This window comes from Budorcas taxicolor, chromosome 12 (genome assembly GCF_023091745.1).
Source record: "Budorcas taxicolor isolate Tak-1 chromosome 12, Takin1.1, whole genome shotgun sequence".
NCBI classification, from domain to species: domain Eukaryota; kingdom Metazoa; phylum Chordata; class Mammalia; order Artiodactyla; family Bovidae; genus Budorcas; species Budorcas taxicolor.
Window position 1 is genome coordinate 77,476,287 of NC_068921.1, and position 25,390 is coordinate 77,501,676.

A 25,390-nucleotide genomic window follows, 5' to 3' on the forward strand; every position below is an offset into this window, starting at 1 on the left:
GGGGCGGCGGCCAGGGGAAGGAGCACGGTGGGGGAAACAAAAACCCCACAAGCATTAACAGCAAGACCCTGGCCAGCGCCAACACCCTCAAGCGCCCAACAGACGCGGGCAATTCAGGGAAGCGCTGCGTGGCAGACCTGGCACGGCGCTCGATGGGGAAGCTGTCATTTCAGAAAAGAAAAAGCGGTGCATGCCAAGGGACACCGTCTTCCCCCAGTCGACGCCTGCGTCTCGCCGCCACCCGGAAGCCGGCGTGCGTCACGGTGCGTGGGCGGAAGTCACTCGACTCCGTCAGGCGGCCCCGGCTCCCTCGGTCGGAGCACAGAGCCGTACAACACGCCTCGGATTCTCCTCCCAGGAGTGGGAGCCAAGCAAGCGGAGCTTCCACCTGCGGAATGAGGCAACTCGGAGGCCAATCTCCTAACTAAAAGCACATTTTGGGAGAATCGAGCCAGTGTAGCAACCCCTGAGAAAGAGAACCCAACGTGAATACCGCGGTCACAATTCAGATGGCAGCAACCCCAAATCTAAAAAAAAAAGAAAAAAAAGGCGTCCTAGACTATGTGAGTTACACAGTTGCCCTCGTTTAAGCTGTGTGACTTTGTGTAAGCCAAAGACAAACGTGTCTTGAATCAGAGTGGAAAAGAGCAGGAAACGAGATCCCGAGAGTCGACAGTTATCCTGTTTTAGCTGCCTGAACTATGGTGCAACTGTCTTGTGTTTAGTCGTGTGCGGCTCGTTGCGACCCCATGGACTGTATTCCTGCCAGGCTCCTCTGTCCATGGGATTTTTTTCAGGCAAGGATACTGGAGTGGGTGGCCATTTCCTCCTCCAGGGGATCTTCCTGACCCAGGGGCCGAACCCACGTCTCCTGCATTGGCAGGCTGGTTCTTTCTTAAAGAGCCATCTGGGAAGCCCTGAACTATGGTAGGGAGAGTGACTAAAATAAATTTGAAGAACTTAAAACAACTGAGACTTGAGATCTTGTGTTTCATAATAGCTTAGGATTTAAAATGGTTATTCTAGAAATGTACCCATTTCCTTTCCTCTTGAAAAGGTTCTCTCCTCCCCACTATATAAATGAGACTAATGAAATTTCTCTTTGTCACCCCAATTCCCATGAAACAATATTCTAAGGTATTTATTTATAAAAAGAAATTGTTTTGGCTCTTCTATCAAGTTTATTGTGCAGAAGGATTATGTATGTGACCTTTGTGACCCCATGGACTGACACCTGCCAGGCTCCTCTGACCATGGGATTCTCCAGGCAAGGATACTGGAGTGGGTTGCCATTTCCTTCTCCAGGGGAACTTCCCGACCCAGGGATTGAACCCACATCTGCATCTCCTGCACTGGCAGGCAGATTCCTTACCACTAGTGCCACCTGGGAAGCCCATACAGACAGATTACCTTTTTCCAATCCAAAATATGTACTAGGCTTTAACAGAGAAGGATGTCTCATCATTAGAATAATACTTTTCATTTTGGGTGTTCAGAAATAATAACCAGCGCATCATCGACTTAGTGTTTTTCTTTCTTTTTCCCTTTAAAATAATTATCCTTTTCTATAAGGCTATTTTCTTCTTAAAAAAAAAAAAAGATTCTATTCTAAAAGAGCCCACTTGGAGCTATTCTACATAACAAAAAAAAACCCAGAAATGTTACATGAGACTCTTTTTTCACTCTCAAAAAATGCCAGGATTCCAGAGGTCAGCACAGAGTTGCTTGCTACAATAAACTCAGGTAGTTAAAAATTGTCCAGAGCTTTATAATACAGACAGTGCATCTATTAAAAAAAGCTAATGAGGTTATTAAAAAAGGAATGTATTCTCTGAAAGATCTTTTTACCTAGTTAAATCATTCACTTCAGAACACTCAATTTTTTGTTCCCTTATAAAAAATATTAAATTTGTTCCTCTGTAAAAAACCTCTCTTAAACTTCAAGTTTATGAGGAATGAATGCTTGACTGTTCTTTGAATTGATGTTCAGATCTGAAAGAACAAAGACCAGGTAACTTAAATCATAGGATTAAACAACAAATATCATTTATTATTATTTGTATTCAATAAGTACCAGACTGAACTTCTTCCACAAAAGAGCTTTGATTCTTGGCTGCACACTTACGTGGGCGACGTGAGTAGCAGGGGGAGTTCTTAAATCATACTTTTGATGTTTCTACCACACTTAACATTTAAACAATTCATTAACAGAATTGAATGCACCTCCTCTTTATTTTTAATGGTTGTTTTGACAAACTTGCCTCACTGGTCCCATGAGGACAGGGAAGCCGATGAAGACAGTTTAGTTGGGGCTGGCTTTGAAGTGAGTTAGACACAGAGGGTGAACCCAGTTCAGCCATATATAGCCGTGTGATCCTGGAGAGTTACTTAAACGCTGTGTCTTACATGTGGACAGCAGGGAAAGTAACTCCACCTATCTTAAAGATACACAGATGACACCACCCTTATGGCAGAGAGTGAAGAGGAACTAAAGAGCCTCCTGATGAAAGTGAAAGAGGAGAGTGAAAAAGCTGGCTTAAAGCTCAACATTCAGAAAACGAAGATCATGGCATCCGGTTCCATCACTTCATGGCAAATAGATGGGGAAACAGTGTCAGAATTTGTTTTTTGGGGCTCCAAAATCACTGCAGATGGTGACTGCAGCCATGAAATTAAAAGACACTTGCTCCTTGGAAGAAAAGTTTTGACCAACCTAGACAGCATATTAAAAAGCAGAGACATTACTTTGCCAACAAAGGTCCGTCTAGTCAAAGCTATGGTTTTTCCAGTAGTCATGTATGGATGGATGTGAGAGTTGGACTATAAAGAAAGCTGAGGGCTGAAGAATTGATGCTTTTGAACTGTGGTGTTGGAGAAGACTCTTGAGAGTCCCCTGAACTGCAAAGAGATCCAGCCAGTCCATCCTAAAGGAAATCAATCCTGAATATTCATTGGAAGGACTGATGCTGAAACTGAAACTCCAATACTTTGGGCACCTGATGGGAAGAACTGACTCACTGGAAAAGACTCTAATGCTGGGAAAGATTGAAGGCAGGAGGAGAAGGGGACAACAGAGGATGAGATGGTTGGAAGGCATCACCGACTTGATGGACACGAGTTTGAGCAAGCTCAGGGAGCTGGTGATGGACAGGGAAGCCTGGTGTGCTGCAGTCCATGGAGTCTCAAAGAATCAGATACAACGTAGCGACTGAACTGAAGACTGTAACATAACTGACAACCACACACACACATGTGTGACAGCAGACAGTCAAAAAATGGTAACTTATGTTACAGGAAGCTCCTCTACCTTCATGAGTAAAGAAAAATTTCGTGCTGGAAACTCCCTATTAATCGTAGCTAAAAAAATCTTTTGGAACCACTAGCACGGTGACAGTTACCTGTCAGTCATCTGTCCCAGGGATTAGCAAACTTTGCAAAGGATAGGCCAGTAAGAATTTCAGGCTTCACAGGCCAGGCAGCCTCTATGGAAACTCCTAACTCTGCAAAAACCAGTCCTGAGTGACCCCACTTCAACCAGCCCCAGCAGAGACAAAATCCTGAATGAGTGGTCTGTCCTTGCTCATGAATAAGATATCAGTTTACAAGAGGAATCCAAGTATAAGCATTAGTACATGAACAATAACATTAAGGCCCTGGCAGGGGACCACACCTAAGCTTTGAGAAGTGCTGTGGAAAAGACTCAAGGAAACCAATGTACTACTCTATCAGCTTCTGCTGAAACTGGCTTCCCTGGTGGCTCAGACAGTAAAGCATCTGCCTACAATGCAGAAGACCCAGGTTTGATCTTCGGGTCGGGAAGAGGCCCTGGGGAAGGAAATGGCAACCCACTCCAGTATTCTTGCCTGGGAAATCTCATGGACAGAGGAGCCTGGTGGCCTACAGTCTATGGGGGGCTCACAAACAGTTGGATACAACTTAGTGACTTTCACTCACTCTGCTGAAACAGCCCTGTCAAGCAACCCATAGAAATTGTTCCTCTCACTTTCCCTTTTCTTCTGACTTTCCCTTTTCAATTGATTGTGTTATATAAGGAGAGAGTTCTACAGTCATGAACTGAATTTATAACAGAAGTTGAAATTATAACACTGTTGCTAGGGCCAACATGTATAAATGTACCATACCCAATTTCTACTGTAAGACAACTGGGAAGGGATATGATGTCACTTGGAGTCGATCAGAATTCATATAATTAGTAGAGTTATACGGGGATTCTACTGAATCTCAATAAATGCATTGGTGCTAATAAACAGGCAGTTCAACCCCCACCACTTGCACACATGTATGCACGCACGGGCGCGCACACACACACACACACACACACACAACTGGTCATTTCAACACCATTGGTTCCAGCAACAAAGACTTTCTAAGTACCATTAACATGACAATGAAAAAATAAGAACCTCATGCTCCAGGTGCATATTCATAGCTATACATTTTTACAATTTTTCTATATTTTTCCTCCAACATGTTTTCATTAAAAATAAATAACAAAAAGCTTTTCCCCTCTTCAATTTTACTGGAAATAAAAAAAAATCACAAAAATCAATTACAACTGCTTTAGCACTAAGAGCAGGAGCTCTTGGTTTCACTACTCAGCAAGATGCTTCCTGAACGTTGTGAACGCTGAAGCACAACCTTTGTGTCGTGAAAAAAGCAACCTGAGTAACAGACATCACTAAAAACAATTGATACCTTTGACCTACATTCCTTCAAAGGGACAAACTTATACGAGCGTACACCTTCCCATCTGTTAAAACATGCTCGACAGAACAGAAACACGAAGAAGATGCAAAATTAAGAGGGTAAAACATCATGCTTACTTTCTCTGAACGCTTTACAGTAGCCAAGGAAAGACAGCAGAAAAAACAGGGCACCCAGGAGGTCTGCACGGCCGACGACACCAGCAACCTTCAAAGAAGGCGGAGGAAAGAGATTTATGTTAAAAAAATATTTACGTGAAACTTTGGAAACACAAAAACATCCTTAGAAACAGAAAACCTTATGAGACTCAGCCATCTGTTAAAATAAACTCTGTAACTATGGTGTGATCTGACAACTGACTCTTCACTCTGGGTCTAGGATCTGGGTCAGCTGCTTCCATGGGAAGGCTGGGCTGACTCTGACCTACTGTGGCTCTTCTGTGGGTCGCACACAGGCAGCGATGCCCATGTGCAGGGAAAACCCTGTCACTTGGCACTCTGTGCCCACAGCCCTAGATACCTCTGCCCTGATCAGGTGCCCAGGGTGCATTTTTCAATTGGAAAATGTTATCAGCTCAAAAGGCATGATATTTAAGAAAGAAAATTTGACTGGAGACATGAAAGACAGGTGGGAAGTAAGCGCTACACGTCATCAAGCAGAGAGAATAGGACACAGGGGGTTCAAAGCCTCTGTCACTGTCTTTCCCTCCCTTTAGACCAAAACCAATTAAGCGGGTTAACCTGGAAAGTGGAAGGCTTCAAAAGAGGTTGACCAGTAAGATGAAAACAGAGTAAGATTTCCATCATTTCTTCTCTGCCCCTCCCCATTTTCTGCATCTGATGATGGCCCTTTTCTCCACCTTAGTGTTAAAGAAGCAATACAGAATGGGTGCTTCATTTCTTTCAAGCTGATTACTCCAACAATTGTTCTCCAAAAGTCTCAGGTCAACCAAAGACAGAGAACTGTGCTCCCGAGTACTGGTCTAGTCTATGTGGTATCCTTTACTAACTAGCACCCGGACAGGACATGTATCAGAGCTTGCACTGTGACTCTCAAGGTTTCATTTTAGTTCCTGGGAAGCTCATCTTAAAGTGAGAAGTGTGGTGCTGGATCCAAAGTAAAGTCTAGCCTACAAACAGAGGTAAGAGAGTATATTTCACAATGAATGTGAAAATCACTATATTTATATTCTGTGCCCAGGGCATGTACAAGCCACAGCTAAAAGGAATGCCTTTTAGGAGCAGTTTCCATCCAACCGGCATGGCTCCTGATGCTGGCGAGGCAAACACCCATCCGATGGCAAGCTCCTGACGCCGGGGGACGCGATCACTAAGAAGGCTGGCAGCTGAGTCCCACCTGTGACTGCCAGGCACATGAAAAAACTTCCTCCCAGGAAGGAAGCTAAAGACAAATACAGGTTCAACAGATCTGGGCCAAGGAGGCCAGTGTGCTGGAGGGGTAAATGGAATGATTACTTCACGAAGGTAGCGAATACATCATGAGACTTCTGGAATCCTCTGGCCTGTAACCTGCTCAGAGATGCGGTGAAATCGAGGATGCAATGAGACCCCAAAGATAGAGCCCGGCCCACAGTGGGTGCTGGTTCACTGTCAATCCAACAGGGACACATGGTTGGAGGGATTCGGGGGGACAGAGCAGTGGACCAAGGACACGGCAGCTTAGGGAGAAGCAGGTGTGGGCTCTGCGGCTCCACGGCCAGCAATGGAGGAAGCAGATGGTGCCGTGGGCCTCCCATCAGGACCAGAGAGAAGTGTGAGCAGCATCTGCCAGCTGCAGCTCTTCACAGGGCCCGAGGATGGTTCCGCATCCCACAGCCTTTCAGAGGAGACAGTAAGAGAAGCCAACTCAGAGAAGGGCATCCAAGAAGGTCCTGAGAGCAAGAGCGTCCGGGAAGCAGGGGCTGGGAACATGGAAGGTCAGAGAACAAGGCTTCCTGAACTGAGTGAAGGGGAGGGAAGTGGCTTGATTAAATACCAGGGGTAGGAGGCAAAAAGGCCAGCCTAAACCACTCATTATCTGAGCAGCTGAGGTATATTTAAAGACTCCCCCTAACATATAATGTTGTAAATCATCCAAATCTGGAGGAAAAAAAGATTTCCACTAAAATGAACTTTAAATATCATAAACTCATTTTTAAAACAAACATTCTGCCTTTGGCTAAGTGAAGACACTCCCAGGTCTTAAGGAATGTACATTACATCATCTGACATGAAGAAAAACAGGTTTTAAAAAGTATGGCACTAATGAGAACCTACTGTATCGCACAGGGAACTCTCCTCAGTGCTCACTGGGGACCTAACTGGGAAGGAAATGCAAAAAAGAGGGGATATGTGCGTAAGGATAACTGATTCACTTGTTACACCACAAAAAACTAACACAAAATTGTTAAGCAACTATACTCCAATAAAAAGTAATTTAAAAAAGAAAATAAGTCTCAAAAAAAAGTGTGACAAGTGTTTCAGTGTACAGAGTATTTAGTCCTTCAGTGAATTTTTGACAGAAAGAGATTCTACAGGAAGAAAATTTTAAAGGCTATTCCAAGAAGGTACTGAGTTGAACTGTTTGGCCAATGTGCATGGGTACAAAGAGATTTTTTTTCTTTTCTGTTATTTGCATTAATATGTATTTTCAGGCAAAGCTATTTATAAAGACTTTTTTTTTTCCTTACAAATAACCTGAGACACTCCCATCAGAGTTTTCTGGGGAAGTCACCGCCATTCCCTGAATCCGTAACAGACAAGGTGGTGGCGTTTCCCTACTGGGCACAGTTTCTGCGGGAGCCATAGAAGGAATGAGGGAAGGGGGGTGGTATTTCACCACCTGATTCCTTCAGCATAAACTCTGGCTTCACTGGATGAGCAGGAGTAGTAAGGACACCTGGCCGTCCCTCTCTGACACTCTGCAATCTGAACTCAAGCAATCTGAAATCCTCACCAACGCTTCCAGGAAAGAAAATCTTGCAGTGGCGCTAGTATCCTCAGGGAATACCCTGGGGCCGATGCCCTGGTCTCTAAACAGACAAGAGGCAAGGAAACCCCCTCCATTAGCTCTCCTCCCTCCCCTGGGGACCCAGCCCAAAGCCCAGAGACTGTATTTTTTGGGCTCCAAAATAACTGCAGATGGTGATTGCAGCCATGAAATTAAAAGAAACTTACTCCTTGGAAGAAAAATTATGACCAACCTAGACAGCATATCACAGCTCATCTCACATGCTAGTAAAGTAATGCTCAAAATTCTCCAAGCCAGGCTTCAGCAATACGTGAACCGTGAACTCCCTGACGTTCAAGCTGGTTTTAGAAAAGGCAGAGGAACCAGAGATCAAATTGCCAACATCCACTGGATCATGGAAAAAGCAAGAGAGTTCCAGGAAAACATCTATTTCTGCTTTATTGACTATGCCAAAGCCTTTGACTGTGTGGATCACAATAAACTGTGGAAAATTCTGAAAAAGATGGGAATACCAGACCACCTAACCTGCCTCTTGAGAAATCTGTATGCAGGTCAGGAAGCAACAGTTAGAACTGGACATGGAACAACAGACTGGTTCCAAATAGGAAAAGGAGTACGTCAAGGCTGTATATTGTCACCCTGCTTATTTAACTTATATGCAGAGTACATCATGAGAAACACTGGGCTGGAAGAAACAAGCTGGAATCAAGATTGCCGGGAGAAATATCAATAACCTCAGATATGCAGATGACACCACCCTTATGGCAGAAAGTGAAGAGGAGCTAAAAAGCCTCTTGATGAAAGTGAAAGAGGAGAGCGAAAAAGTTGGCTTAAAGCTCAACATTCAGAAAACAAAGATCATTGCATCTGGTCCCATCACTTCATGGGAAATAGATGGGGAGGGAAACAGTAGAAACGGTGTCAGAATTTTTTGGGCTCCAAAATCACTGCAGATAGTGATTGCAGCCATGAAATTAAAAGACGCTTACTCCTTGGAAGAAAAGTTATGCTCAACCTAGATAGCATATTCAAAAGCAGAGACATCACTTTGCCGACTAAGGTCCATCTAGTCAAGGCTATGGTTTTTCCTGTGGTCATGTATGGATGTGAGAGTTGGACTGTGAAGAAGGCTGAGAGCCGAAGAATTGATGCTTTCAAACTGTAGTGTTGGAGAAGACTCTTGAGAGTCCCTTGGACTGCAAGGAGATCCAACCAGTCCATTCCGAAGGAGATCAACCCTGGGATTTCTTTGGAAGGAATGATGCTAAAGCTGAAGCTCCAGTACTTTGGCACCTCATGTGAACACTTGATTCATTGGAAAAGACTGTGATGCTGGGAGGGATTGGGGTCAGGAGGAGAAGGGGACGACAGAGGATGAGATGGCTGGATGGCATCACGGACTCGATGGGTGTGAGTCTGAGTGAACTCCGGGAGATGGTGATGGACAGGGAGGCCTGGCGTGCTGCGATTCATGGGGTCACAAAGAGTCGGACACAACTGAGCAACTGAACTGAGACAGCATACTAAAAAGCAGAGACATCACTTTGCCAACAAAGGTCCGTCTAGTCAAGACTATGGTTTTTCTAGTAGTCATGTATGGATGTGAGAGTTGGACTATAAAGAAAGCTGAGTGCTGAAGAATTGATGCTTTTGAACTGTGGTGTTGGAGAAGACTCTTGAGAGTCCCTTGGACTGCAAGGAGATCCAACCAGTCCATCCTAAAGGAGATCAGTCCTGGGTGTTCATTGGAGGGACCGATGTTAAAGCTGAAACTCCAAGACTTTGGCCACCTGATGTGAAGAGCTGACTGATTTGAAAAGTCCCTGATGCTGGGAAAGATTGAGGGCAGGAGGAGAAGGGGATGACAGAGGATGAGATGGTTGGATGGCATCACCAACTCAAAGGACATGAGTTTGAGTAAACTCCAGGAGTTGGTGATGGATAGGGGGGCCTGGCATGCAGTCCATGGGTCATAAAGAGTTGGATACAACTGAACTAAACCGAACTGATAGGATGAAACTGAATATTGCCTATTTGCCAAGAAACAAGGAAAGGTGAACACACAGCTGATTTGTCTTAGGAATGCTAAGTTTTAATGACCGATAGCTTTTTCTCAAATATTTGAGTTTGAATGGCTGTCATGGAATGGTGGGATGGGAGATGAGAAGCAAGGTGGGGCAAATTCATGAGCAGGTCCTGGCAGGATGTGGGGACCCATTCACCAGCTCAGCTGGCAGCACGCCGATCTCTCCTTGGGACGGGTTCAGATGACCAGATCTTAAATTCTGTCCCTACCCTCCTAGGTGTTGTGACCGACCTAGGTTAAGTCCCTAATTTGTCCTCCCTGGCTGCTTCCTCTTCTGTAAAGTGGAAATTGTTATGCTGCTCCAGCTGAACCTACAGTGTTTTGGTGACAATCGTATGAAGTGTGAGGGAGTATTTTGGAAATCACAAAAGCTCTTGGCTAACAGAGGAAAGCTGCATCAGACCCCTTTTCAGGAAAAAAAGGCAATCTCAGCCTCTGGCTTTAGACCCAGAAGATGGGCAAGGTTCACCAGTCACATTTCCCAGTGTGGTCTAATAAGGGACACAGAGAGTATCACCAGAGATCATGCCATATGGTCTTTATGAAGTCTTGGCCCATCATGGACCCTGCGTTTGTCCTAAGGGGGACCTGCTGTCCCCACAAATCGCCGTTCTGGGTGTCTGAAAGCTGGCCTTCTACAGCCGTACAAGCAGCCAAGGGAAGCTTGTTTTAGGGAACAAACCAGTGCGTTGACCACATTGATCTTACACAAGGGCAGAGATGGCTGGCAGACGGTACTTACACACTCAGTGTGCACCGGGTGCACAGCAAACAGCAGGGCAGCCAGCAGAGACGACCTGGGGGCCAGGTTCAGCCTCCTGCCCTTGCTCGTGTACTGCAGGCCCCCGAACAGCACGGAGAAGACATCCACCAGGAGCACGCAGATGCCGCCATGCAGGGCAATGTTGACAACGTGGAAGCTCATGGGGTGGAAGCCTCCAGACAAATAGTAGTTCATCCTGCAAGGAAGGAAGGTATTCACAACGGAGATGCAGAAGCTCGTGAAATAAAACACGAACCGGCTGGAGGGAAAGGCTGGTGTGTGAACATACTGAAGGAGGAGAGCGTGCGCACAGTTGATAAAAATAGCGTCAAGATAAATAATGCCTGTTAAGCTAAGAAGGGTGAAGAAGAGCTAAGAACGTAATTAACTGCAGAGGGGAAAAAGGGAGATAAGGACCTCTCAGAGGAGTGGGACAGAAAATACTTGGAGAGGAAATGCCAAAAAAAAAAAGACAATTATTCAGGTGAGATAAAGGCAAGGCTGTCCCTGTCAAGGATTCTTGTCTCTTTTTCAATCATGAATGGTTCTGATTCATCATTTCTATACTTCTTTTCGTGGCTCAGCTAGTAAAGAATCCGCCTGTAATATGGGAGACCTGGGTTCGATCCCTGGGTTGGGAAGATCCCCTGGAGAAAGGAAAGGCCACTCATCCGGTATTCTGGCCTGGAGAATTCCATGGACTGTATAGGCCATGGGGTCGCAAAGAGTCGGACAAGACTGAGCGATTTTCACTTTCACTTTTGAGGGATCTACGCATAGGTTATCCGATACACCTGAGAAACAGCTATGCACGGGAACTTCTGTGAGATCAATTAATCTATTTAATGCAAACAGCTCCCCGATTCATGGTGGGGTGGCAAGATTATCTTTAGTTTCATTTTGTTTTTGGATATTGATGTGGTTACAGAAGTGAAGTGTTAGATGTTCAGTCGTGTCCGGCATTTTGTGATCCCATGAACCTGCCAGGCTCCTCCATCCATGGAATTCTCCAGCCAAGAAAACTAGAGTGGGTAGCCATTGCCTTCTCCAGGGAATCTTCCTGACTGGTATCGAGCCCGGGTCTCCTGCGTTGCAGGTGAATGCTTTACCTCTGAGTTACCAGGGAAGCCTGATGTGGTTCACAGGAGGAAGATTTATAACTTACTTTTTTTATATAGTGAAAGCAAACACAATTTAATTAGAGGCTACCTGTTGCCTTGACATATTGTTTCCTCCAGCTTAAGTTGCAAAGGGTCCAACCTGAAAGAACTGTGCAAAGTAGGGAACGCTTTGTCAGAGCAGCCGTGCCGGGGGCCTGGCAGGTCTTCTCCGTGCGGCTGCATGGGTCAGTGTCTGCACCGCGGCTTGTACGTCCGTGGGAACCCCTGACCGGGGTCCCTTGTTACACCCGACCCAGTGCAACATCAAGGACAAGCCTCGGGTTTCCCCTCCCCCATGGCAGTCCTGCGGCACCTCACCTGAAGGTCAGCACGGTCAGGGGGCGGTAGGACTTGTGGCTGGTGTTACTGCTCAGCCGGCTGCCCCAGAAGTCATGATGCCACAGGTCCCCCAGCGGTGTCTCTGTGCGGAGGTCCTGCGGGCAACACAGCAGACGGCGGGGTCGGGACTGCGCCCTCCCCCTGGGCGGAAGCCCTCTCTTCCCTGTGTCTCCCGCCAGTCCTGGGTCCAGGCCCCGCCACGCTCACACCCAGCACCTGGCCGGGCTTCCACAGGGCTCCACTGTGCCCCACTCTGCGCGACCTCCAAGGGATCCCTCCCACCCCCTACGAGAGCCCCACCCCTTCCAGGACCAAGCCGACATCTTACGGGGACACCGCAGTTGGGGTGCTCTGGCCCCTCAGCTGCACGTGGCCGGCACATCTCCCAGACGCTGGCTCTGCTCCTGGTCTCTGGTCCCCAAATGGCCCCTGCTGCCACCCGCCCCAAGACGGGTCTGTGCCCGGATGGTCACCCCTCAGCTCCCCAGAGCTCAGCTCCTCCCGCTCATCATATTTCAGGCACTGGACTACGACGTTCCGGAGTTGATGCGGTTCTCTTCCTGGGGGGCCCAGAGCATCCTCTACCTGTCTTCACAGCGCCCGTTTCCCAGGAGGTTCACGTGACTGATATCTGCCCCACTGCGCTGGGGCTCCTCCAGGCCTGGGCCGCCCCGTGTTTGGGGGGAGTGCACAGAAAGCGCTTGATCCATGCAGAATGAACAAATGGACCAAGCAGCTAAGTGAGGTCACTATCACCCTCTCTCACAGCCAATATGTAAGGCTGCTGTTTAGCCACTGAGCTGTGTCCGACTCTCTGGTGACCTCATGGACTGTAGCCCGCCAGGCTCCTCTGTCCTGGGATTCTCCAGGCAAGAATACTGGAGTGGGTTGCCATTTCCTCCTCCAGGGGATCTTCCCGACCCAGGGATCAAACTCGTGTCTCCTGTGTCTCCTGCATTGGCAGGTGGGTTCTTTACCACTAGTGCCACCTGGGAAGCCTTAAGTGCTTAATGATGCAAAGGGAAAAGCTTGACCACGTGGGACAGAGGCAAGCTGGTGACCTGACACCCACTTTGTGGGTGAATTTCACTTCGGTGGGTATCAGTTTCAGGGGCCTTGAGTGCACACACCCTTCTCTAAGAGTCAAGTTGCTATTTCATGAGGGTCGTGCAATCTACCTACTAACTCCGTTTACTCCATTACCCCACTGGAAGTCATGTACTTTTGCGTTGTCCCAGAACTACCGGCTCAGCTGCGGAGGGAGGAGCAAAGGATCTTTCCCTCCGTTTGAGCAGCAAACGAACTCCAACAAAGCTCTAAATATTTGATTGGGTGTAGCCCTCACAGCAAGGTGCGCCGCGGGAAGAAAGGTCAATTTTTCCTCCTAATGATTGCTAGGAAAGATGTGCTGTGTCTCAAATCTTTGCTGATTCCACTGACTCAAAGAAAATCATCATCTCCGTGAACAACTCAACACTACAGGCAACTCAACACTACAAGGAAGCATCTGGAAAACAGCCTTTAACACCAAGAAACTCCAGTCACAGCCTGTCTCACATTACTGCAGGCACGGTGCCAATGCACAGAGGAGGGCCTGTCAGTAGACAGGGAAGGGGAGAAAAGCAGGCTCGCAAGTGAACAAAGGGGCACAGTGTGATGCTCCAGAAAACGCTGCCAAGACAACGCACGGGGTCACAGAGCGCCTTCCTCTGCCCTCGCTCCCAGAAGGAAAGAGAAGCACAACTTCATCCCGGGCATCTCACGCAGGACATGGCTTGTGTCTCCCCACCTTGCCCACCAGAGCTCTTCAACGAGGGTCCAGAATTGACACTTCATACATCCTCCAGGAGTGGCAGAGCCAAGAAACTCTCAGCAAATGGAATTAAAAAATAATAATGATAAAGGCAGACTTGTCTGGTGGTCCAGTGGTTAAGAATCTGCCTGCCAATGAAGGAGACACAGGTTCGATCCCTGGTCCAGGAAGATCCCACATGCTGTGAGGCAACTAAGCCCACACACCACAACTCCTGAGCCCACGTGCAGCAACGGCTGGGTCCATGTGCCCTGGAGCCCGTGTTTCCCAACCGGAAAAGCCACGGCAGCGAGAAGCCTGAGCACCGCAAATACAGAGTAGCCACTGCTCCCCACAACCACAGAAAAGCCTGCACAGCAAGGAAGGCCCAGCTCAGCCAAGAAAACAAAGGCACAGTCATGTGTCCTCCCTGGAAAGCAGCTATTAAGCCACGTATCCCGCTGGAAAATAGCTATGAAGCCACCCCTGTGACACAGTTGCTCAGAGCTAACACACTTCTTTTGCTCCTAAGCGCTGTTGCAAAAAGGACTGAAACAGAAACATCGGCAGTTGGATGTTTCAAACCGCTGGATGAACTTGAGGGAAATTACAAGTGAAGAACCTGGATTCAAAATAAACACCAGGACTGAAGTCTGTGCCGTGGAAATGAAGCAAATCATTCATAGGGTGTTACAAATGAAATATCTGCCGAACAGTCACCCCCTTTCCCCTCGCCCCCTCTCCCCTCCACCCCACCTAATACACATTCCTTGCACACAGAATTTTCCTCAACACTTTTAATAGGAAAATGGCTCTCTCCACATTCAGGAAAATCTATGACTTCAAAATTTGCAGAGCATTAAGGAAAAGTGCTACAAAGAGATGCTATGATTGTATCTACTAGAGAAAGAGAGAGGAGTGAATCCCTGCAGGTTCTCTTGGCCCCTTGAAGCAGACACAGAACATCGGCTGAGTAGGGGTTGGTTTGGTTTAATCACTAAGTTGTGCCCGACTCTTGTGACCCCATGGACTGTAGCCCGCCAGGCTCCTCTGTCCATAGGATTTTCCAGGCAAGAATACTGGAAAGGGTAGCTATTTCCCATCACAAAGGTTCTAACTACGCTCTTTCCACATTCTTTCTCCTCTGGGCTCTGCCTCCAGGTTTCTTGTTCGGATTTTCTTTTAGCTCAGTGAAACCCTTTTCTTCCCTTCCCACAAATCGATTTCTTCTTCCCTACCTCTATAGTCAGTGACTGAAAAGGAATATCATTTCCCCTACACCCACTGGTGAGCGGAACTGGCTGGGGTTTTGCAAATTCAGCAAATCTGAGTCTCCACACAGGAAACGAGCAGGGACTGCAGTCTCCTCGGGCAGCAAACTCCAGGTCATCCGCAACTGTCAGCAGGATGTCCTGATGCTCCCAGCGAAGGACACAGAAGGGGCCGGCTCACTGCCTACAGCCAAGGACACACCTTCCAGTGGGGGATCAGACTTGCCCATCACTGCAGCAGATGTGTGTGTGTGTCTGATGGGGGCATCCTTCTGGCCTAGAGCTCTGTAAAATTTTCTCACAAAACCTGAAATAGCCTGCAAGGCTCTGCAATACTGTGGCCTTGTCATGTTAGAAGAACGGTCTCTCTGATATGTGCATGGGCTGGGACCTCACGCAGGGCACCCAGCCAGCGTAAAGCCTGAGGTTAGGCAAGGCTGGGAGACCCTGCTGCCAGCAATAAAAGGGGCCCTAAATCAAGGAGATGCTCTCTAAAAAAAGATGGGAAATCTGGAGCACGATGAGGGCTCAGATAAAGGCTCAGCCAAAGTTCAGTGGAGCAGGGGTCCCCAATCTCTGGGATCTAATGCCTGGTGAGCTGAGGTGGGGCTGATGTACTAATCATAGAAGTAAAATGCACAGTAAATATAATGCGCTTGAATCATCCTGAAACCATTCCCCCGCCGCCCCAGTCCGAGTAAAAAACTGTCTTCCATGAAGCTGGTCCCTGGTGTCAGAGAGGTTGAGGACCACGGCCATAGAAAATAACTGATGCAGATCATTACTGAGATGCAGGCAAGTCAGTTTACCAGACAGACATCAAGATACGGACCTTATTGTTAACAATGGCTTCAGAGTCATCAAAGACAAAGTCTCCATCGTAGCTCCGGGCAAAACACACGAGGGAAGCAAAACCCACAAGGAACTTTGCCCAGAAGGGAGGAAGAACAGAGGATGGGATGATGTAGTCCAGACTGGCGTCCCACTCGGCCATCCTGACAGCTGCGCCCTGCCGGCCTCTGGGTCCAGCATTCTGCTGGCTAGAAACCTGCAAGATAAGTAACCCGACATCAATACTCATCAACACCTTGGCAGGAGGTTTACACAGTAGGCGGGCTTCCCAGGTGGGACTCATGGTAAAGAACCCGCCTGCCAATACAGGAGAAGTAAGAGACACAGCTTCGATCTCTGGGTCAGGAAGATCCCTTGAAGGAAGGCATGGTAACCCACTCCAGTACTCTTGCCTGGAGAATCCCATGGACAGAGGAGCCTGGTGGGCTGCAGTCCATGGGGTTGCCAAGAGTTGGATGCAACCGAAGCAGCTTAGCACACACGCACACATACAGTAGGCATGTTTACCCCAAGTGAAAACCAGCTAGACGGTCAATTATTTATTTATGCTGTGAGTTTATAGGGTGTGATCCTAAACACCTTTAAGGTGTACTTTCAAAACTCAAGTGGGCAGAACCATCATCTTGGGCACAGGGAGCTTCTCCTGGGCCCAGATGCAACCGACTACGTCAGGAGTCCCTGGGTTTCTGATGCTGGATTATCCCTGAGAAACACTGACTTAAGGGAATCCTATGTTTATCAGCCCCATAAGGCAGATCATTTTTATAGTCCTTGAACCAGTTTACAAAGTTAAAAAAAAAGATACCATCTTGCTTCATGCAATCAAGAAAACTCAATACATATTCATTGTTGAGTCTTAGCACAAAAATTGTGTGTGTTTGTGTGTGCATGTGAAGCATGGTCCTGATTGTGAAAGAGCTTATGGTCTCTCTGCAGAACAGACACTCCCGCCCATTCAATGAAAATCTGGGACAAAGAAGAGTTTAACAGAGGTGAGGTGGCAGGTACACGGCCGTGGTTCTCACCCAGGGGACAGACAGAGCAAGGCGGGCCCACTGCAGACTGATGCTGGGGACAGCATTGTTAGGCTGTGTCCTAAAGGAGAGTGTGGGGTCCTCTTCTAGGTGAGGACATGACCTCCAATGTTGGTGAGGGAGTCAAGTTATAAAGACACTTATTTTAGCTTTTCTTTCAAATAGGCAAAACATTAAAATGAAATGCTGTCTCCCAGCCTTGCCATTTCTTACTTCGGTGGCCTTGTGTGTGCTGCCTATCTTTGAGTTCACGTCCTGTGCACTCGGCAAAGCAAAAGAACTTCCCAGCAGTTGCCTAAGGACTTCCTAACCTGCAATTCACCAATTATGAAACCACCTCCCCTCCCCATCACATTGTATGTCCGTCCCCATGCCACCACACCTTCAATAGGCACCCTCCTTGGTTTTACAAGGATCTTGTCTAGGTCTAATCCCACCTGACTTTGGCCAAGTTACTTCACCTCTCTGGGCCTCAGTCTCCTCACCTCTAAAATGGGGATGATAACCAGGCCCACCTAACCTGGTTGTCATGAAGGTTAAGCAGGACACCCACTGAAAGTGCTTAGAAGCACTGGGTTTAACGGATGCCAAAGGAAGGTTAACTGTTATTACAAGCACTTTCTTCAAGGAAGAAGGAAGCACATTCATTTGAGAATAATTTGAGAATCCCCTGGTAATAAGCAAGACTCTCGTCTTCCCTACTAAGGGAGCAGCCCCACTCCTTCACACTGAGATGGAAGAACATTTCAGGCCCTTTGACTGGGAGTCACTTTAGATGTACAGATGACCCCTGAACAACTCGGTGGTTAGGGGCACTGACCCTCCTCGCTGTTGAAAATCTATGTAGAGCTTATTGTAAGTTTGTATCCGCAGTTCCTTGTCATCCAGGGACTCAACTAACCACACACCATGTAGTCTTGTTTTTTTTTGGCTCCACGTGGGGCATGTGGGATCTTCAGTTTTCTGACCAGGGATCAAATTAGCGCCCCCTACAATTTTGTCTTTTCAATTTTTTTTTTTTTTAGTACTGAGGTCTTTACTACAGAAAATAATCTGCATATAAGTGTACCCACACAGTTCAAAGGTCAACATGCGTTTGAACCTGTATTTGTTTCCAGGTCTTCCAGGGAATGCCCCAGATGATGGAATCAATGAGAAGTCAGTCCACCGGGCCACTGGACGTCACGGGCCTCTTTTCCACAGCCCTCTGTCTGAGTGAACGTGCCGAGGATCCAACAACAGTCAACGGGACCCTCTCTTCTATGGCAGCACTGTTCCTGTCCAGGCCCGGGGAAGAGGCCAGGTTTACCCCCCAGAGAGGAAGGGCTTTGCAGCTCTCGCGGTGCTGGGCCCTCTAGCTTCTCCACCTGAGGTAACTCATTTGTAACTCATGCTTTCAGCAAGTACAGGGGGAATATTCCAGCCTCTATGTGTCACCCCGCTCCCCGCCCCCCCCCCCCCCCCCACTTTGTCACTGAAAGGATAAACCGCTGGTCAAATCCAAATTACAGTTGCAAACACAGTAGAGGTCACCGCGCAGGCCCCAACCACTGTGTCTGTATTTGAGCTCCAGAAACTACTCCTGCTACAAGAAGTGAAAAAAGATCGGACAGTTAGGAAGCTACCCTGACGTAATACGGAGGGAATATGAGTTCTTTGGTTCAGAAAGTGAATATGAAGGAAAGCAAATGGTTTATATTAGTTTCATATCAATTTTAAATGTGAAATGGAGCTGTGAGCTGACAGATGGTCCATTAACTGGTCTCCATGTTGTCTGCTTCAGGCCCAGATATTTGAGTTTGTTGTTCAGTCGTTCAGATGTGTCTGACTCTTTGTGACCCCATGGACTGCAGCATGCCAGGCTTCCCTGTCCTTCACCATCTCCTGAAGTTTGCGCAAACTCATATCCATTGAGTTGATGATGCCAGTATTTTACACGTGGATCTCTGAGGTTCAAATGGCCCTCTAGGAAGAGTACTGCGTCACGAACTAATTTGTGCTCCTGAATTAGTTGCTGCGGCAGAGGATGAGATGGCTGGATGGCATCATCAACTCAAAGGACATGAATCTGAGCAAACTCCGGGAGACGGTAAAGGACAGAGGAGCCCGGCGTGCTGCAGTCGATGGGGTTGCAGAGTCAGACACAGCTTAGCGACTGAACAACATTAGTTGCTGTGTCTCCCTTTTCATATCAGATTATCTGTAACACACACTAGTGCTTTTGGTACGCAGGCAAGGGCTGCTGAGATAGACAGAAGGCAGACTACGGACCCGAACATGGGGACCAGGCCTGGACTCTTGGGGGGTCAACAGGATGGGTGAGTCCATCTCAGAAGGGCTCCCCATCTTCTCTGGCAGGGGCATCAGGGAGCCTAGACTCTGCCCTGCTCCCCACCCTGGCTGACTCTTCCCTCTTCATTGCTGCTTCCCTTCCCTGATCCAAGATCCCCACTTCTCTGCTGCCCCCAAGGACACTCACAAATGCCCTTTCCATTTAAGGCCTGATTGCTAATGGGCAGAGTAGGGTAGCTCAGAGAATACTGTGGATCAGCAAATGCAATTCTGCTACAGTGCATCAGGAACCTTAGTCTAGCCCAGTGGTTAACAGCACAGGCCCTGCAGGCAGACAGACTTGAACTTGCTACCTATATGACCTTGAGTTGCCTGGTCTTCCCAAGGATCCATTCCTCATCAGCACCATAGGGTACCAGGAGGTTGTGCTAAGAACTAAATGAGAGCATATATGGAAACAGTTGGTTCCCACTACTGTTATTATTGGGCTTTCCTTGTGGCTTAGCTGGTAAAGAATCAGCCTACAATGCGGGAAAGCTCGGTTTCATCCCTGGGTTGGGAAGATCCCCTGGAGAAGGGAAAGGCTATCCACCCCAGTATTCTGGCCTGGAGAATTCCATGGACTGTATAGTCCACAGGGTCCCAAAGAGTCAGATACGACTGAGTGACTTTCACTTCACTTCATTATTCTGCAGAGATTAGTTCCCAGTGCCCAGTCCCTGACGTCCTGTCTTGGGATCACCCATATTGCCATCATGTTGCAGAAGCTCCAGTATTTCGACCACCTGATGCAAACATCTGACCCACTGGAAAAGACCCTGAAGCTGGGAAAGATTGAGGGCAAGAGGAGAAGCAGGTGGCAGAGGATGAGATGGTTAGATAGCATCACTGACTGAATGGACAGGAGTTTGAGCAAACTCCAGGAGATAGTGAAGGACAGGGAAGGCTGGCGTGCTGCAGTCCATGGGGTCGCAGAGTTGGAGACGACTGAGTGACTGAACAACACGTTGCTGTCAACTTTTATTCTTGAGGATAGGCTAGCCAACCAAGGCCAGCAGTAGCCCATCAGGTAACCTGATGCAATTGAGAGAAGGGCTCCCTTCTTTGGGGCAGACCCAGGGCACTGGAGAAGGCAATGGCACCCACTCCAGTACTCTTGCCTGGAAAATCCCATGAACGGAGGAGCCTGGTAGGCTGCAGTCCATGGGGTCGCTGAGAGTCAGACACGACTGAGCCACTTCACTTTCACAGATTGGAGAAGGAAATGGCAACCCACTCCAGCATTCTTGCCTGGAGAATTCCAGGGACGGGGGAGCCTGGTGGGCTGCCATCTCTGGGGTTGCACAGAGTCGGACACGACTGAAGCGACTTAGCAGCAGCAGCAGGGCACTGGCTCTGTGACCAGGCATCTGTATGTCCTGCATAAACCACATGGCTGAACACATTAATCCTCCTCCTCCAACAGTAGATGGATTTTTTTTCTGCAAGGATCGCAGGCAGGCTGGAAGCTCAGGTACAAGAAGCCCTGCCAGCATAAAGTGGCACCTGGAAGGAGACGGGGCCCTTCCACCTTTTTGTACCAAGAGAAGGAAAATGGCAATCCAGTGTTCTTGCCTGGGAAATCCCATGGACCAGAGGAGCCTGTTTCTCACTCTGGATGGGGCCTGGGCGGCATCACCCCATTTGTCTTCCCCAGGGGATGTCCTGCCTGCAAGCCCTGGCTCCTGAGCCCTGGAAGTTTGCCTCATGAACAGAGAAGGAACAACATCATGGCCTCAGGTTCAGCCCATGCAGGGCTCCAGTTAGCTCTACCAGTGACCACACTGTTGATGGGATTCCTGTCCCATTCCTGTGCTTATCCTCACTGTGTTGAGAATTCACTAGCGTGTGTATGTAGTTAGATTGGGAACTGAAGCACAAGACTCTTTATTTTCAATATCTTAAACTCCTTATACCAAGCTTCTATTTTCAGGGGGTTAAAACCCATCAATCAATCGTCAATGAAAAGGTCAAAGAGACCTTAGAGAGGGCACACCATCCCTCAAAAGCAAACACACAGCAGTCACTGAGCTCTGAACCCTGGGGACTCGGTGCCGCCTGACACAGCAGCCTGGACTGCAGTAAGGGGCCGACAGATACAGATCAAACCTGCACGATCCCTGGAAAAATTAGCAGTGAACACCTACTGAAAAATATTCTTCCAGCTGCACTGAAGGGCCTTCTGGCCTCAGACTGGCCTTTCCAGCTCATCAGTATTGATCCATCCACACACCGGTTGCCCTCTGCCAGCCCGAAATGAGAGCGCGTTTGGAAACCAGAATAAAGAACACAACCTGGAGACCTGAGCTGGCTGCTCCTCTCTCGGGGGCCCCAAGGCACTGGAGACTCATCTCTCCCGCCCTCCCCCCACGCAGCGCTGAACACAATGCTACTCCAAGTAGCTTCCTCTTCGGATCGCCTTCTCTGTTTCTCAATTCAGAAACGCGCGAGAGCCATGCCTGCCGACAGCAAGAATGACTGCGGGAGGTTCGACATTCCCAGTTCCACTGTCCCAGAAAGTTTACAGCTTGCTAGCTTGTAGCCATTTTCCCATCGAAGTCAACGGGTGATACTTCACCCCACCTCCCTCTGGGGCGCCCCAGGCGCGGTCGGGGCTGCGGGGAGACGGGACAGGGAGGGGGACCCCGTGAGTCCTCACTGTTAACTGTTTCTCAAGAAACACTCCCCATCCATCTGCGCTCCAAGAGAAAAGAGCAGCGTGGGATGACTCACGAGGCTCTGGCTAGCTCGTTCCTCTAACTCCTTTCTTTTGTGTGCGGTTAAAAAAAGAAGGAAGAAAATACGCACAGCCTACAGACACAACATCAACAAGACGAGAAGCCCCGCGGAGTTCGCAGGAGGTGAGGCGGAGGCTGCGCCACCCGCTCGGCTTCCCCAAACTCCAAGCCCGGCGCAGGGAAGCGGCAGCTCGGTAGTGGCCCCGGGCGCCGCGGCCCAGGGCACGCCGCTCGGCCGGGCAGCCAGCGCGGGGAGGCTGGCACTGGCGGCGCGGCCAGGGCGCCGCCTTTACCCCTGGGCGGGCGGCCAGGCGGCCCGGCTGCGCCCAGCCATCGCTTGCGCGGCGGCCAGCTGGCGGGTGGAGCGGGGGCCCGCGGCCAGGTGTCCGCTCCGGGGGACGCGCCAGAGGCGCCCGTGCGCCCGGGGTCGACGGGCAGCCCGCGTTGCTGGGGCGGCGGTGAGCGCGCCCCCTCCACGCCGCGCCCTTTGTCCCGCGTGCCGCTGACACCCGGGCGCACGGCTCCAGGGCCCGCATCCGCCGTGACCCCGGCCCCGGCCGCAGCCCAGGTCCCGGAGCCAACTCCTTCCGCGGCGCCGCCGCCGGGCCCGGCTCGGACTGCAGGGGCTCGGGGCGCGGCGGGCAGTGGGGACCGCCCGCGTCCGCTCGGCGCCCAACTCCGCTTGCCCAGCCGAGGCGCCCTCGGCCCTGCAGGGGCCGCCCCGCGTGTTACCTGCAAGGAGCCCGAGCGGCGGCCGCATCTCCCCGGCGGACGCGGGAAGTCCGGCGGCTACGGGCGCCTGCCCCGAGCTGGGCAGGGGGAGGGGCCGCGCGCGCCGCGCCCCCGCCCCCCGCCGCGTTCCCCGCCCCGCGGCGCCCGCGCCGCACGCTCGCCCGCACGGCCCGCAGCTCCCCACGCGCGCGGGCGCCCCCCTCACATCCCCCGCCGCCTCGGCCCGCCCCCTTCTCGCGGCCATTGGCTGCACCTGCCGTCACTTTCGCGGGCGCCGCCGGTCCCTCTCGAGCTCATTGGCGGGCGCGCCGGTGACGTCAGGCCTTAGGGCGCGAGTCGCGGCGCAGGGAGCCGCCAGGGACTGAGAGGCGGACTCGGCGCGAGAGGAGGAAGCGGAGTCCTGGGCGCGGATCCCCGGGCAGGGCACGGGCGGCGGGAGGGGGCGGCCTCGGGCGGCAGGCTGCGGGGGCCGCCGTGGGCTTGTAGGCGCTTCCTCCCTGTCCCTCGCGGCGCTGGAGCCCGTTCCCGGCTGGTCTGGCGCTGCCGGTGGCGCTCGGCGGAGGGGTGCTGCCGCGTCCCTTCAGGAAAGGGAGCTGGATCGCAGCGATCCGGACGCTGGACTTCCTCCTGCCTGGGAGGAGCTGTTTCGAGTGTGTGTCTCAACTTTCTGCATCTCGGGAAAGACTCGATGAGACTGCGTTCTTCCGTCCAAGGCCCTGCTGGTACCCGGCCTTTGTTTTTAGCAGACCCTGTTCCACGGCTCTAGTCTCGCTCTAGTCTCGCATCTCCCGCTGACCCACGAACCCTTTCCGGCTCCTGTATCCAAGTCATTTTTGTCCTGAACTTCCGCTCCCAACCGCATTGCCCCTCCGCGCGTTTCATAACCCCCATTCTTAGTAGATTTTTCTGCCTCCCGTGTCAAGAAAAAAGAAACTTTGTACACTTCCACTGCCAAGCCTACAGTGTTAGTCATTCAGTCGTGTCCAACTCTTTGAGGCACTATGGACTGTAGCCTCTGTCCATGGGATTCTGCAGGCCAGAAGACTGGAGTGGGTAACCATTCCCTCCAGGGGAATCTCCTGGACCCAAGAATGGAGAGTGAAAGTCGCTTAGTCGTGTCCAGCTGTTTGCGATCCCATGGTCTGTAGCCCACCAGGCTCCTCTGTCCCTGGGATTCTCCAGGCCAGAATACTGGAGTGGGTGGCCCATTCCCTTCTCCAGAGGATCTTCGCAACCGAGGGATTGAACCCAGGTCTCCCATGTTGCAGGCGGATGGTTTACTGAGCCACCAGGGAAATCTCAAACCTACAAAGCTACTCCTGTTACTAAAAACACTGATTCTGAACCCTTTCTCCATCCTGCTTTTCCCCCAGTATCAGAGTCTTATCTTAGCTCAGTATCTCCCTCTTCACTGGACCCGAGTCATAGGCATTTCATGAACCCCAAACCTTCTTCCCCTCCAGGTGCCCTTCCAGCTGCCCCTCTGCCTTGCTGCTGCTCTCTGTAGCTGAACTCCTTGAAAGGTTGTCGGCCCACGCTTCTCTAGTCTCCCAGATCGCACTCAGTTCTTGGTTTCTGCATTCCACTGAAACTGTCTTGGCTACCTGCAGTCAGTAATACAAAGAACACTGTCCTACTTCGTTATACCTAATCGCTTAGCAAAGTTCATTCTTCCTCCTTAGAACACTCTGGTAAGAGCGATAATCCGCCCCGTTCCCCACCCCCAGTCTCCTTGGCTTGCTTTGGGTCTACAAGTAATGTATTTTAAAGGTTTCAGCCCTTTGCTTTGAAGCCACAGTTTTTCCCTGCATGATTTAACACACTGCCAACATTTCAGTGAATATCTTCCAAATTTACAGTTCGGATCCTTCCTTCTCTGAGGTCCAAACCCCTGTATCTAGCTTCCTATTCAGCTTCTCCACTTGGTTGTCACCAGGACCTCAAATGGAACTCATGAAAAGTGAGAGGCGTGCTCTCGCTGCTTGCTCCTCTTCAGGTCTCCCTGTCATGGTGATGCTTCCAGTACTTCCCCAATCTGCCATCACCCTTGGTATATTAACAAGTCACCAAGACTCTCCTTGTGACATGTGGATCAAATCTGATCAGTTCTCTCCTTTTCACCACTGCGTTTAGTGCTGTGCTACTGCGTGTGTCTTCCTAACCCACAGTTAGTGATGTCACACTGGGAGATTGCGGTCAGCCACTGTGGGAGTATTTCAGTTCAGTTCAGTCACTCAGTTGTGTCCAACTCTTTGCAACCCCGTGGACTGCAGCATGCCAGGCTTCCCTGTTCATCACCGTCTCCCAGAGCTTACTCAGACTCATGTCCTTTGAGTCGTGATGCCATCCGAACATCTCATCCTCTGTTGTTTACACCATTGGCAAACACAAATCAGGGTTCGATTTGATGTTTTGTCCACTGTCTTCTTTGCTAGATTTAAGAAAGTGATGGAGGAAATAATAATGCAGATGAAACTTAAAAATGTGTTTAGTGATGACATGAAAAGATCTTAATTTAGTGGGTTTAATTCAAACAAAGGTGAGACATAGTTGAACAGATGACATATCAGATTTAATGACAATGAATGTATTGGGAA

At 49.7% G+C, this 25,390-nt stretch overlaps 1 protein-coding gene across 2 annotated transcripts in view; it reads right to left on the bottom strand.

Annotated features, from left to right (window-relative positions):
• TMTC4 (transmembrane O-mannosyltransferase targeting cadherins 4) overlaps positions 1-22,821 on the bottom strand; it is a 57,514-nt gene extending 34,693 nt beyond the window's left edge. The window contains exons 1-5 of one of the 2 annotated variants that reach the window (XM_052650075.1): positions 22,794-22,821; positions 15,939-16,154; positions 12,023-12,138; positions 10,524-10,740; positions 4,845-4,932 (exon numbers count right to left, since the gene is read on the bottom strand). In XM_052650075.1, coding sequence (XP_052506035.1) covers positions 4,845-4,932; positions 10,524-10,740; positions 12,023-12,138; positions 15,939-16,100 — 583 coding nt within the window. In that variant the 5' untranslated portion in view covers positions 16,101-16,154; positions 22,794-22,821. Of the gene's footprint in view, positions 1-4,844; positions 4,933-10,523; positions 10,741-12,022; positions 12,139-15,938; positions 16,155-18,094; positions 18,112-22,793 lie in introns of those variants that run through there. The other variant, XM_052650076.1, reaches the window with a different exon arrangement.
• Between the last annotated feature and the right edge of the window lie 2,569 nt (positions 22,822-25,390).